We start from the raw sequence: 15733 nt of genomic DNA, 5'->3' as shown, positions 1-15733 counted from the left end.
GGTGAGGTCTTAACCACTGGACCTCCAGGGAAGTCCCTTTACATTCTTTAGATGAAGTACAGAGTTCCATGTGCAAGACTGATTTTATTTTATTTTTTTTATCCTTAAATCTTTTAATGTTGCAGAATTTCATTCCTTTGAACTAAAAATAGGAGCTGCATCAAAATGAACTTATGTGCAAGGTCAGTTTTAATAATCAGAGTTACAATAAAGTTCAGCTTAGCTCTTCAGGTCCTTATAGTACTCCTGCACAATAAGTAGTGCCTAAAATTTTGCAGATTCTGAGATGCAATATGATTCCCGTATGTAGAAATCAGAAGAGTCATGTACTATTTAATTCTATTTAGAGTGAAGCTTTATACACTAACATTCTAGCCTCTAGTAAGATATCTACTTAAAAATCCTCAATGTAGACTGAACACTGAGCATTTAAAACAATTACCTGGACTGAGTCTTGGTCTTGTGAAGCAAAGTTTCTCAGTGTTTCTTTGGAATTTTATTTCAAATAAAAGCTGAAAGTGGTGGACATATGAAGTCCTTGGTGGACTTATTCAGCTGTCTGTCACTTGAAACCCTTGATTAACCAGTAACCTGGCACTCTGATCCTTCCAGGACATAAACACCAACCGGAAAATAAGCTTTATAAATCTGTAAGTAGAGGTGAAATTGGCCATCCCTAAGACCATCTCTGCTACTTTATAATGCAACAGAAGGGTTAAACAGGGCTTTTGTCATCAATAACCTCTGGAGGTCTAATCTAGACAAATCCAAATTCCAGTAATTCACATTCATAGGCAATCATTTAAAATCTTTACATAGTGTTCATAGACGTATGCAAGACACTTTAGAAAGAGTGCTATGAAAAATAATTTTATTTCGGAAATTCCCTGGTGGTCCTGTGGTTAGGACTTGGGACTTTCATTGCCAGGGCCCCAGTTTCTATTCCTGGTTGGGGAACTAAGATCCTGTAAGCAGCATGGCACAGTCAAAAAAAGATTTTTTAATTAAAATTTTTGTTGTTGTTTTAAAAAGATACAGCGCTAAAAGGGATATGTTACATTTATATAGGATATTTATATTGCCCGATAAATGAAGCATTTCTGAACTTCTTTCAACCAAGATGTTAGAGTGTCTAATTCATTAAATCAGCATTTTTCTAACCGTAAGCAAAATGAACTCCCTGCTCTCCTAGGTCATGGGTTACAATGGGAGGAGGCAGAGTGAACAAACAAAAACGAAAGCGTAAATGGGATACGAGGTTGTGGAAAGCACTGTAAGGAAAAATTACCAGAATAAAGGTGCTCGAAAAGGCTGGGTTTTTTATTGGTGTTTGCCATTTCATATTGAATGTCAAAAGGCCTCATTGACTTGAGATTCTTAAAACATACAATATTTAGGAAAAGGGTAATATTTTCCAGAGTATTTCAGGAAAGAGAATCAGATCTTAAAATTAGCTAAAAATGATTAAAGAGAAATGGTATGCTTAATGATCTCATTCTTAGACATAGGGGGAAGAGACAGTCAGGAAGAAAGTATACAGAACTATAATAAAATTCATTTGTTGAACACATTAAACACAAGAGTTACTGAATAGGTCAGATGTGATTAATCACAGTCAAGTCAAACTGTAGTATGTGTTTTATTTTTATTTTTTGTAAGCTGAGAACCGTTAAGAAATAAGGAATAAAACAGGAGTTGCAAAGTATCCATTTTATAACTGAAAATCATATTTACTCCATAGGCCTTTTATCGACAGTCAAGGAAGAAGTCGGTAGACCTCACAGTGTCCCTGCCATTACACTGGCTTTGGACTAGCAGGATGAATTTGACCAGGGCCTGTCCTGGGGTGGGGGAGTCGGGGGGGTGCTCGGGTAGAATAAGCATGAAGATAAAGAATTACAATTACCCTGATTGAAGATACAGAAGAAGTACCCACAGCATGCTAAGCCAGGCTTCCTGAGCTGGTGATCTGGCCTTAAACAAATAAAGGAGGAGCAGGAAGCTACAGGTATTCTGAGCAGAAGACTTCCCACATGCAAAAATCACTCATCAAGTTCAGAAAACAATGAGAAGTTGGGTATGAGTGGCTGTTCCTCCCCATGGAGAAGCGATGGGACATGAAGCTGTAGGTATTCAGATGGACTGACTGGCTTGGTACAGCTGGACCAGAAGTTCGGAAGAAAGTCTAGGACTTGATGGAGCCACAATCTGAATGAGAGGGAAGTGCAGCATAAAGTTGTTTTCAAGTAATAATGAGAAATCAGAAAGCTGTTAGGTATTAATTTAGGTAATTAAATGTTATTCTATTTTTGTTGGCTATCTATGACTTTTTAGAAGAAATGTTCTCAATAATAGAACATAAAGGCAATAATGTAAAAAAGTATTTTTAAAGATAGCAAGACCAGGTCTTGGTGATGGTAAAAGAATGAATGGCCACTCTCAGTCTCTGATGAAAATGACTACAATTAGGAAATGTGTATAATTAAACAGTAGGAGAGGATATCCAGTAAATTGCAAAACTGCCCAAAACAATCGACAGATGAACAGATGCAGAATTACTGAGATGAGAGGGCTGGAATGATGACAGGAGGCTCCATGGAGGAGATGGTAAAGGGAGACTTTGAGTAGAAAGTTCAAGCACAAGAGTGATGGGGACATCATCACTGTAGGCAGGAGAGTAGAAGTGGCAAGAAGAGCCAGGGTGACAAATTCACGGAGCAGCAAGACTCTTGGCTAAACCTCAGAGTAAGCAGGTTAGAGGCAAATGGAATAAGACAGGGCAGGTGAAACCAGAAATCTGCAAAGATTGCCTCATGGCTTGATGTGCGCTGCAGCTGTAGGGAGATGGGGCGAAGGAGGACTGAGGATTTAAGGCAGATTAAGAGTCAGGCAGTTGGTGAGCCAGGTAGATTTGAGAATGCTTGGTGCATCGCGAGGAACCGGCGAACTTTGTCGAAGGAGGCTACATTTGTATCACACTGTAATGCATGCATCGGAGAACGCAATGGCACCCCACTCCAGTACTCTTGCCTGGAAAATCCCATGGACGGAGGAGCCTGGTGGGCTGCAGTCCACGGGGTCACGAAGAGTCGGACACGACTGAGCAACTTCACTTTCACTTTTCATGCATTGGAGAAGGAAATGGCAACCCACTTCAGTGTTCTTGCCTGGAGAATCCCCGGGACAGGGGAGCCTGCTGGGCTGCCGTCTCTGGGGTCGCACAGAGTCGGACACAACTGAAGCGACTTAGCAGCAGCAGTAGTAATGGATGCATGCAAGGCTTATCTCACTTGACCCAAGCATTAATTAACATTACCTTCATTTTACTCTCCAGATGAGGAAACAGAGGTCTAGGAAAGAAACTTGCTCAAAATCAAACAGCAGATAGAAGTGAAGTAGGCTGTGGACTCCAGGTTGGGGAGCACTCAGCCTGTGCCGCCCACCCCCTCCAGAACAGTACCCAGTATCTAGGACATGGCAGGCACAATTAAGAACAGAATGTGGAAGGAACTCCTGTTCTCCAATCTATTTATCTTATATATTAAAACTTAAATGAAAAGTTGAAACATCTTCAACCCCACCCATCTAAACACCAAGCAGCTCCCTACTTGTAACGTCTCATGTTATATTCCTGCATTGACAAGCATCAATATTGTTTCTGTATTTTAAGTGTTTTAAGTATTTCAATAAAAATTTCATATTTTTTTGTTTAATGGCTGAATTCTCTTTTGTTTATTTTTATATACCATAAAAATAATAAATTCTAAGATTTTCTATTTGGAGGCTAGTACAGAATGTATCGCAATGCACAGTCCCTTACAAATATATTTTTGCTTCTCCCATAGAAGGACTTACGAGAGCACATGGTATGAACATCTTTTTGTTTTTACATGCATTGCCATGTAGCTGTCTAAATGGCTTGTGCTAATTTACGATTTAAACAGCAATAAACAAGAAAAACAATTTCCTTACGTAATCTCAGCTGTACTGGGTGTCCTCTTTCATCTTTCGCACATGTCATTTCAAAGCTCAAAGATACTGCAATTAAAAAAATTTTTTTTCCAGCAAAGATGAACATTTTTTTTCACGTGTTTGTTCACTCACTATGTTTCTCCGTGTGCAGATTTTTTATTAAAGCCTTGATGTTTTCCTGTCTCATTTCTCTCTCTAGCATAGCCTTGTGTGAACTCAGAAGGGAAGAAACTGAAATTAAAATTGTGCCTCTAGCTGTGTTTGGTATTTGGGCTTTTTCCCACCCTTTTACAGAAAGGCTTAAAAGCAATTATTGATGCCTTTGTTTATAAACCTCACCTTACTCTGAAATAATTGGTGTAGATCAAAGGAAATAGAAGGATACATGCATAGTGATCAGCTGATAACCACTTCTCTTTTCTTTTACCTAGCAGAGCAGCTTTCACATTATAGAGATCACACACAAGGTTTATTTTCCCCCGCATAGGAAGCCAGCTCCATTTTGAGGGGATGGGGGGAGGAGAAAGCCTTATCTTCAGAGTAGAATGAAATCAATGAAAGGAGCTGTCTGTTTGCTCTAAGGAATGGAGTGGACTCTAGCGGGGAAGGGAGGCGGAGAAGGGATATTTGTTTTTCCTTAAGTGGTTATAATTAAAGCCTTCCACCCAATTGCTCAGTGAACCAGAAAAAGGTATTTGTGAAGCTGTGTGTGTGTGTATGTTTAACACCACGAAAACGGCTTGCAGCATTCTTTTTGGCAAAACTTGCTCTCTAGCGGCACCTTGTGGGGAGTGACTCATCCTTCAGCTGGAATATTTGATTTTGTGAAGAAACAGAAGCGCTTTTGGTAGTCCTGTGCTCCTTCCTAGTAATCCATTTCCCCTGCTAAAGACTAAGGCATTTTGCGAAGATTTATGTCAGCTATTGTGTGTCTTCGTAACAATGGGTGGACAGTAAGCTGGTTTTCCTTGGATATATTCTAGATTGTGAATCAAGCCAAGTAACTAGAGGGATTCTTAATGCTACATCATTTGAGTCATCTTTGGAATGTCTAAGGTCATTCATTAAAGAGAGCACTAATCTGAGGCTTTACACTTTTGTTTTCCAGGTGGAAACAAATTAACCAAGCAGCATTTTCGTCTGAATTGGGCATGGATCTCCTTTGAAAAGGAATATTACTTGATCAATGAGGACTCCAAATTTCTAGATGTCATGCTTAAGCGTAGAGGTTATTTGGGAGAGACTTCCTTTATAAGTAAGTTTAATTTGCACTTCTGTCCCCATATCCCTTTTTCTATCAAAATTTCATGATTTTATAATAATTAAAAAATGTTTCATTTTTTCTGGTCTAGGTTTAAAGCTTAGGGAGAGATTGACACTTAAAGGCTCTTTAAACTGCTAACAAAACATACCAAAAGTTTTGTGTTGAGGCTAAATCAAAGAAACAAAGCTTGAAAAATAAGGAATATGTAATCAGAATATATATCTCTTCAAAATTTCTACCTACATATGATGTTGCCCTGGTATAAATTAATAACAAAAGGGCAATAATCGCTCATATGTGAAAATAATTTAAATGTCACTAGATCTTAGAAGGTTGTTTAGTTGCTCAGTCATGTCTGACTCTTTGCAACCCCATGGACTGTAGCCTGCCAGGCTCCTCTGTCCACAGGATTTCCCAGGCAAGAATACTGGAGTGGGTTGTCATTTCCTTCTCCAAAATCTTAGAATAGGCTCAAGCAACTCTGTAATTTATAAGATAAAAGTCTGCTGAAATATCAAATTATGAAAGCTAGTTTGATAATAAGTAAACTAGAAACCTACTTAGTGACCTATTAGGCATTGAAGTATAATTTACTATCTGTTGCTTTCAAATGTTCTAGTAGGTCACTAAAAGTTTCAAGAATCCTAACACTACATAAAAGGTATACGTTGCTACTTTTTCCAGCATTAACAGGTGTTAATAAACATTAATCATTTTTTGCTGCTTTACCCCTTTATGTAAAACTGAGAGTCAGAAACACATGAGTAAAACCTTTATCAGCTCTAATCTCACATTCAATTTCATGTAAGTGTAAAATAGAGAAAAGTAGGTATATTTGTACTTTTAAGCAGCCATTTTATCAGCACAAAATATTTGGCATGTTAGTGAAAAGTGATGGCCTCCCAGGCAATTATATTATTTTTTAGTAGCCTGTTATATAGGGGCTTCTCTGGTCTCAGTGGTAAAGAATCCACCTGCCAAAGCAAGAGATGCAGGTTCAATCCCTGGGTGGGAAAGATCCCTTGGAAAAGGAAATGGCAACCCACTCCAGTATTCTTGCCTGGAGAATCCCATGGACAGAGGAGCCTGGCGGGCTACAGTCCATGGGGGTCACAAAAGAGTCAGACATGATTTAGTGACTAAACAAGAACAGCAATGTTATACAGACATCTAGGCTCATAGAGTTTTCATGGGGTGAAATAGCTTTCATTGAGAGTATCAACTAACGTAAGAATCTAGGGAAATGTTGGCAAAATAAAAAAGCGGATAACCCTGTGTTGTTTCCAAAATGATTATTTGAAATTTTACTGGTCCACAAAATTAAAAAACTTTTAACAGTAGATCCATATCAATGCACGTACACACACACAGACACACACAGACACACACAGACACACACACACACACAAGCCCACACATACACATTCCACACACCAAGCTTTTGCCAGGACCACTGTCCCCACCCACCTGCCAGGATTCCTCCTGATGCCTGCATGCAGTATATTAATTACCCCTGATTTCAAAAATGCTTTTTGTTGTTTTAATTTTAGAGGAGGGTTTTCCACACCGTGCTTTGCCAGCTCCTCAAGATTGTTCTAGCTTCAGAAGTACTGGTTGACCCTTAGACCCATCCCCCAGCTTTGCTTTTAGCACATGCCTCATTGTAGACAGTCATTTACAGTCTGTGTTTAACCTTCCAGAGCACAGTGAATGCTCTTATTGCCCTTAAAGACCTGTGCTCTTTCTCTGCACACACAATGTGACCTTCAGATCAGAAATCTGATTAATTCTGTCTTACATGGTCAGTGAGAGATGTGCCTTAACTGTGCTTTGTGCTTGAAAATATAGCAGATAAGTTGCAGGGAAAATAATAACTAAAAAATAGAGCATCTTAGCGACTCTTCAGCAAGGTTTCATCTATTTGCGTGTTACCTAAATTCCCACTCCTAGTATGTGAATTTAATTATTCACTCACTTAGTCACTTGATAGGAATGGGAAAGTTAATAGTTGAAAAATATTTTCAAAATACCAAACGTAAAGCAGAAGCAATGTTATTACTAATTCAATAAAGACTTTAAAAATGGCCCACATCAAACAAAATATTTTTTTTAAACTATCTTTTCAGATTTTTCTCTGTTGCACTTTTAAGCTGGATGCTAAAATACTGAATGAGTGCTCTTTTTTTTCTCCTGCAGTTATTTTTTTCAATGAACCAGTATTTCCTTCTAGTATAGAAATCACTCACAATCCTATAAAGGCTCTATAGCTCTACTAGGTTAACCTCACCAGGTTACTTAGTAACCTGGGGTGATGGAAAGTTGGAAAGACTTCTGTGCATGGCCCTCACTCATCAATCATTGAAGATGGTAATAGAATTTACATTAGGACTGGAATGGGAAAGTCAGGTTAATGTAAAGGGTGATCCCATGGAAGTTCTACAATGGATATTTTTTCATATTACTGTTCCCCTACAACCTCCAATTTTATGTATGGACATTTAGAATTGGATAGTTTTATTATAGCTAATGGGGCTTCCCTGGTGACTCAGTGATAAAGAATCCACTTGCCAATGCAGGAGACTCGAGTTTGATCTCTGGATAGGGAAGATCCCCCAGGAGGAAGAAATGGACACCAACTCCAGTATTCTTGCCTAGAGAATCTCATGGACAGAGGAGCCTGGTGGGCTACAGTCCGTAGGGTCACAAAGAGTCAGACATGACTGAGAAACTGAGCATGCGTGCATTATAGCTAAAGACAGGAGTTGCTTACCTACAGGCACACAGATAATAAACCATGAGTTTTATATATGTATTTTCCCAGAGATAATTGTTCATTTTATAACCATAATAACCCATTGATAAATTAAATCTGTATTTGCATTTCACAGAAGAAATTCAATTTCAAACATATAATTGCTTCCAGTTATCAAACATTTACTAAATACAAGCTATTCAGCTAAGCACATTAAGTACTTTACCCATCGCTTTTTACACTTTACAATCCTTTATTCACTAACTCAACTAGTATTTTATGAGTGCTTGGTAAGTGCCAGACACTGTGTTAGAAAATGGACTATAAGGTAGTGACTGTCATTATGATGTTGTTGTTTAGCTGCTAAGTCACGTTTAATTCTTTTGCAACCCCATGGACTATAGCCCACTAGGCTTCTCTGTCCGTGGGATTTCCCAGGCAAGAATACCGGAGTGGGTTGCCATTCCCTTCTCCAGGGGATCTTCTTGCCCCAGGGATCGAACCTGTGTCTCTTACATCTCCTGCATTGACAGGCAGGTTCTTTACCACCAGCACCACCTGGGAAGGACCTTACTTAACCTCCATGCCATTTTTCCATACCCCAGGAAGAGATGCAATTGTAAATTGTAAATTCAGTAAATCAGAGTAATATGTTTTCTTTAATAGTTATCTTTGAAAAAAAAACATCAATTTAAGCCTAATTTGTAAGCTTTTACTTTCCACAATTCTTTTTGCCCCGTATAATAATATTTCTATAACAGGTATGGTTTTACCAGCTGAGTATTTGTATCTCCAAGTAGGAGCAAAATTTTTGAACATTGACTATGTGACTGTCTTGCCTATTGCATTCAAGTGTGGACCATCTCCTCCACATCTGTACACCATTTCTTCATCCTTTATTAAAGTTAGGCACCTCTGTCTAGGGCTTCGTGGAGGTATGACGTATTTCGTATGTGTCTACCCACCCATGTGAGTCTTACGCATGTTACATGAGGATCTTGTTAAAATGATTCTGATTAAGTAAGTTTGGGGTATGGATTTAAATTCTGAATTTCTAACGAGTGCCCAGGTCTTGTTCAAGCTGCTGACCCATGGACCACACTTTAAGTAACAAGGTAGACTAGCCCTGTGTTTAGAGTAGGTCTTATGTGTCAGTTATGAAAAGGGAATCTTTATTTTTACTCCAAGCAAGTTTAATATTCCATCTGGCTCTTATTCAACCTTTTAAAAAAGATGACATGCCTTTCATTGTTTTCTCATGTTTGAGAAACATGTCAAACAGTTTAAGATGACAATCTTTCCCACGAAATAGAAATCTATTTCTCTTCATTTGATAAATCAAAGATACTGTCTGTTTATACTTCACATCCAACTGAAAATCTCTTATAAAATCCACCAGAAAATTTCTGGGTGTTTTTTTGGCAGCAACAACTGAGATTTGCTTTTGCAGTTTATTTTTTATTAGGTTGGATGACTTAATTATCAATTAGAAGGATGACTAGTTGGAACTAGCGGACATTCCTTATGTTGTACGGAATCCTTCTGGTTTTTCACTGCCTTTTGAATCTCTGGGAAAATAATGCATTGTTGATGAAACAAAACAAAACAGAAAAGTGGGCAGTAGCTATCAGAGGCAAAATAATAGATTCTTTTGCTGGTCGTTCCACTGGGAATAAATGGGTCAACGAGCCGCGTGTGTGCTGGAACCTCAAAGAGAATGATTCCTTTCATCATCACCTTGGCAGTAAATTGTAGTGGATCTAAGAAGTGTTGACAGCCACTCTGTGTGTTCTAGGAACCAGAGAGCTAACAGGAAGTCTGAAATGCTCAACATGATATGTAGTGCTGAAATTCCTGGTTCTGTGCCCCTTTTTTGTTGCCATTCAGTAAATTATGCTTTACCTCTTATTGAACGATAGGCAATATTTCTGAGATCTATAACAAGTGATATATTCAGATGAAGAAATAAAGTTCAAATTGTTCTTGCATAAGCACACAAGGACAGAGGTTTTATCTGTTTCGTCTAGTGCATAGTAGGTGCTCTATGTATATTGGTGGTTGAACAAATCTTACTTGGTCCAGTTTCTAGTTTGAAGAACAAAGGGACATTTTTTTTCTGGAAACAAGATAATTTTTTCTTAATTGAAAAATGATGTGAGAAGTGAGAAGTGATGCAAAGAATTCATTTTCAGATTTTTTCATTCCAATAGGCTCAAAAGTTTATTTTTCTCCTTTTAAATCTTTCTACCAACTTCTCTGAAAATGACCAATGTTTAAAGGAATATATTTGAAAATTATCCTATTAACTTGAATCATTAAGAGGTTCTGATTTAGTACCCAAAGATAGAACAAGTACTAACTGCAATTTTGTAACTTTTATGTGATGTTGAATTTTTTGACTCTTATTCATCGCTTTATAGATAATATATTTTATTATTTGAGTATGTGGCATAGTAGGCAAATAAAGATCTTCTCATAATGTTCTTAGAGACTCAGAGATCCTTCAACCTTCCCAGCTAGTGGAAATTGACCTTGCGTGAACCCACAGAGTAAGCCAAACATACTGCTCACAAAAGTCGTATATATTTAGCTCTCCAGTTCTGTTCACTTGGCGTCATGGAATTCTGGAGCGCTCCACAAAGAAAAACCTGGCAGTGGTCATGTTGACAAACAGTAAATTCGATTTTTTAAGGGTTCTAATGTTGAGTGAATATAGTAAATTTTTATTATTATTCTTGGTCATTTACAGCTCAGATTATCAAAGAATTCACTGACTCACGGAGTCTCTTGCTGGCTTATATTTTCTAGTTAGAGAATTTTTCTCAAGTTTTAAAAATATGACACATACAATACAACCCATGCAAAAAAGTAAGTGTGAAGAGTTTTTAGATTACATGAATTTGTGGGTGTACGACTGTTTCAGAGTGTGAGCATCAGTTTCCTCTATCTCACTTTACAAGCAGTTCTAATACAAACTTAACTCAAAAATATATGACGGAAGGACTTCCCTACTGGTCCAGTGGCTAAGACTCTGCTCCCCCTGCAGGGGGCCTGGGTTCAATCCCTAGTCAGGGAACTAGATCCCATATCCCTCAACTAAAATTCCTGCTTGCCACACTAAGACCTGGAGCAGCCAAATAAATATATTTTTTAAAAAAGAATATGTGAAATAACCATACTGGGGCCACAGTAGAACAGAAATCATGGACTGTTAATACCTACAACAGGACACTTAAAATTATCCATTTCATGGAATGGAAGCAGGATTTACTTTGCACTGCAGGATATCGTAACACAGAATGTTAACAGCAAGGAAAACCTTAATAACCCAACTGAAAATGACACTAGGGCTATGATGTTGTGTTTTTGTGAAGGTATTGGCACAAGAGATGGGACTGCAAAAAAAGACAAGGACTTCAAGGGCAAAGCACAGAGACAAGTGCAGTTCAACCCAGGCCAGACCCGGGCCACGTGGCGAGTGCGGATTCTGAGCGACGGGGCGCACGAGCAGTCCGAGACCTTCCAGGTGGTTCTCGCAGAGCCCGTGCTGGCTGCCCTGGAGTTCCCTGCGGTGACCACAGTGGAGATCGTGGACCCAGGAGATGGTAAGAGCGACCGGCACCTTGCTCGTGTTGTCGCTGTCGGCTTTTTATAACAAAGCACTTTGCGGAGGAGGTTTTTACATGTAATGTTTGGATTTCCATAGCGCAGACTTTTCTAGGTCAGCATTCTTAGATATGCTGCTGGATTAGGGAACTCAAAAATGAAAGAAGAGAAGCTGTACTTTTTTTAAGTCAGTGAACTACGAGTATGCGTAGGATTATCGACATGTACATCACTGATCTCATTTTTCTAGAATTATTTCATGACTTTGTTGTTGTTTAGTCACTCAGTCGTCTCTGACTCTTTGCGACCCCATGAACTGCAGCACACCAAGCCTCTGTGTCCTTCACTATGTCCCAGAGTTTGCCCAAGTTCATGTCCGTTGCATTGGTGATGCCATCCAGCCATCTCATCCTCTGACGCCCTCTTCACCTTCTGCCCTCAATCTTTCCCAGCATTAGGGACTTTTTAAAGTCTTTTAAATGTCGTTTAAACAAATACTTTAAGGATTAGACGGTTTGGGGATTAATTTGTTCTCCATATAACACTTAATTATTCAAATTTATTCATATCTTCATCAGTCAAAACTTTTCATCCTGCCGTACGTTTCCATATTTTTTACATGACCGCCAACCCACCCCCGCTTTTTGGTGAAAAATCTCTTGAATCATTGCTCCTAAATCTATGAGATCACGTTCTCTTGTCATTGCACAGCCGTGGCTGATGTTGGTTAAAATGAACCTCACTGCTTTTGAGTGTAATTTGACCTTCCCTTCCCCTGCCACACTCCTACAGTCCTGACTTGTCTCACTGCAGCCAAGAAGGAAAAAAAGGTTGAATCGGCTTTTTGAGGGCTGGCATTTATACAAAACTTGGAGAGACTCCGCTAAAGCTGAAATCCTGTCAGAAGACAGACATGACTTTCTTTTAAACTGCCAGCCTACTTTATTTCATCAGCCAGAAATGGTCTGTGAAGATACAATCTACTGAGTACATGAAATGGAGACGTATGTGGAAATCTCTGGGTTTAACAACAGAGCATAATTAAAGAAAGAGGATGGGAGAACCGGAGCTCCGGCTCTGCTTGTTTAACATCTTTGTCCTTAGTTGAAAATGAAGCTCAGTTATGTTTATCATTTCCATTAAAGAACAGTTAACAATTTAATTACATTCAATTTTATCTGCATTATCTGGGAATAAACAATTAAATTTTCTTTTAGTCCTGAGTTTGGGGTAAGTTTTGGGTAAGCTAGCATAATAAAGCTTCTCTCTTTGGAAGAAGCCTATGACAGCTTTACTACATATAAACTGGCCTGTTAGTTAGAGCTTATTTGAAGCCATTGCTTGGTATTTGCCCATTGGTATAATTGCCATACTGACCTTAAGGAATAAGACACTTAAATTCATGTGCTCTCCTATTTATAAGCCCAGCATAACACAGAATACTCTCTACTCATATTAAATCTAAGAAGTGGGGTTTTAATAACAAATACACACAGGTACACACACACACACACACACATACTCTTTATATAACCTTAAAGGCTACCAAATAAAAACTTGCCATAATTTCATCTTATGTAATGGTCATCTAAGCTGTCTTGGCATTTTCTGGATGAAGTTCAACCCCATTCATTCCAGGCCATGATCATCCCTGTGATGACTGACAAATGTTCTGATACAGCAAATGCCTGGTATGTTCCTTGTCTTGTTGAAGACCAGTGGTCTTGAAATTACAAGACCTGGCTTTGATTCCCAACTCTACCATCTCTAGTTGTCTGACCTTAATCAAGTCAAATAGCTTTTATTACTATTAATATTATTTAATTTATTAATTATTAATTAATTATATTTTATTAATATTTTGCTTCCCAATGAACAAAAAAGAAATTCTTATGAAAGAGTTCCATAAAAACAAGAAGCACAATACAAATACGGTTGTTATTTCTCTTACCATAAATATAATGTTTGTTATATTTCATATTCACAGATTAAACAATCTTCTTTCTTTCCGCAAAGGATTGCTTTCCTAACCATTTCAAAAGTTCAATTGTTTCTTTCTACTCTGTCTTATAACTCTTCACCTATAAATTCACTAGCTCTAGGAACCATTGTGTCTATAAGCTCTCTTGCTGCATATTAATTCTAGAACATGTTATGAGACTGTTTTTGCATGCATTAAAAATGTATCCAACTCACACTGGTGCTGAGTACAGCACTCTGTATTGGGGATGCAAAGATAATAGAATAAATTCCCTCTATCAAAGAGTGTATGGAGTAATGGGAAATAGAGCTCTATACGTAAGTGATGGCAACAGAGTGTGATGTAGTAGAACAAAGAATGATGTAGAACAACAAAGAAAGTGCCTTATGGGAACAAGAAGGGGAGAACAGCAACTCTGCTTTGTCTTAGGCTGGGAACTGCTTTTACTTATGAGCCATTTAATATTATATAAACACACACAAGTACGCTTTTGCCGGTTCTTTACTTACCCATAACTGGCACTGATAGTGATAATAACTGAAATTCATCGAGCACTTGCCGTGTGGCAGCCAGTATCCTCAACACGTTTTACACATTCTTTCATTCACTTCTTTACCTCACTACGTCTCAGGCTTCTGTACCAGTGTGGGCGTTTTACTTGATACAGTTCTTCTGTTTGAATTCGATTGCTGTGAAGCATGGGTCATTGTCTTAAGAGAAAGAAAAAATTACTAAACAGTTGTTCAAAGGTCCACACACATTTATACATTTCTGGTACCAAAAGGTCAATAAGAAAAAAAAAAAAATGGTACAAAATAAAACTATTTCATGTGATGGAAAACTTTCCAAAATAAAAACATTTAATGATATGAAAGAAGATTACCCAAAGATTCACTCTAATCAAACTATTTGCATAGTGCTTTAGAATAATTTTTGGACCTCATGGTATCCTAATGTGAACTTACCATACTTACTATGTGACTTATATATGTTTTTATTAGTCTTATTTTTAAAGTTCCTATTAAATTAGCCTATTTATCTGTTTTGGAGTTTAAAAAAAAAGAAACACGTTGAAATGTAAGAAAGCTTTCCATCCATGTTCGCCAATCATTGGCAGACTCCACATTCAGTGCCATTTGTTGGTTAGTCTGAGGCCATACGGGCAGCCTGAAGATGTCCCAGAATATCTTCTGGGTCATTTTTGAATATGCCAAACTTCTTAAAGATGATGGACACTCACTACCTTCATCCAGGCACTGTATTTTTCTTTCCCTTCTTTGTTCTATTATAGCAAAGAGTTTTAGGAGATATTTTTTCTATCCTGTTTTTAGCAGTCTCTCTTTTTCAATCTGCTCAATATAGTTGAGAAAAGGACATCTTTCAGATGTAGTTACAACTGTTTTATTTCTGAGAACAGAAGTCATTTTTTGCCTGAGTTACAGTGCAGTCAAAACCTAAAAATAAAATTGCTGTTAAATGAATCAAAGTACTCCTTTCAACTTAGCCACACGGGCTAATAAAGAGTACATTCATTGTATTCGACTTCATCTTTCAAAACAAAGACTAGTGAGACCAATCTGAAGACATAAAGGTAGCACACGTTCCTTGTCAGGAATTCAGAGATTTAAAGAAATGAAAGTCACCTGTGGTCCTACCATGTGAAAAGAACCAGTGCTTACCTCTCAGGGGATGACCCTGCGGCCACTCTTTTCTGTGTCTCTGTTTACTTAGTCAGGGCTTCCCAGGTGGCACAGTGATAAAGAATCCTCCTGCCGATGCAGGAGACAGGAGACGCAAGAGACGCAGGTTCGATCCCTGGGTCAGGAAGATCCCCCAGAGTAGGAAATAGCAGCCCACTCCAGTATTCTTGCATGAAAAATCCCATGTACACAGGAGCCTGGCAGTCTACAGTCCAAGGGGCTGCAAAGAGTTGGACACAACTGAGCCCAGCTCACACATTTACTTAGTAGAGAGTTCAACTGTTTCTCCAGTATCACCCTTGCCTTGTCTCTCGGTGTACACAGTAGTGTGTATCTATTAATCACAGACTCTTAATGTATTGCTCCCTCAAGCTTTTCCCATTGGTAACCATAAGTTTTATTCCACAATAAAACTTTCCCCTCCTCTGACTGCTTTGGGTCTCAGCCAAATACAAGTA

At 38.4% G+C, this 15733-nt stretch overlaps 1 protein-coding gene across 1 annotated transcript in view; it reads left to right on the top strand.

Annotated features, from left to right (window-relative positions):
* FREM2 (FRAS1 related extracellular matrix protein 2) overlaps positions 1–15733 on the top strand; it is a 152929-nt gene that overhangs the window by 67228 nt on the left and 69968 nt on the right. The window contains exons 3-4 of the mRNA XM_027557360.1: positions 5081–5227; positions 11363–11593. Of these exons, the coding sequence (XP_027413161.1) occupies positions 5081–5227; positions 11363–11593 (378 nt within the window). The remainder of the gene's footprint in view (positions 1–5080; positions 5228–11362; positions 11594–15733) is intronic.

This window comes from Bos indicus x Bos taurus, chromosome 12, assembly GCF_003369695.1.
Source record: "Bos indicus x Bos taurus breed Angus x Brahman F1 hybrid chromosome 12, Bos_hybrid_MaternalHap_v2.0, whole genome shotgun sequence".
Taxonomy (NCBI): Eukaryota; Metazoa; Chordata; class Mammalia; order Artiodactyla; family Bovidae; genus Bos; species Bos indicus x Bos taurus.
Note: the sequence above shows the minus strand (reverse complement) of the source record. Positions and strands in the feature narration are given on the sequence as shown.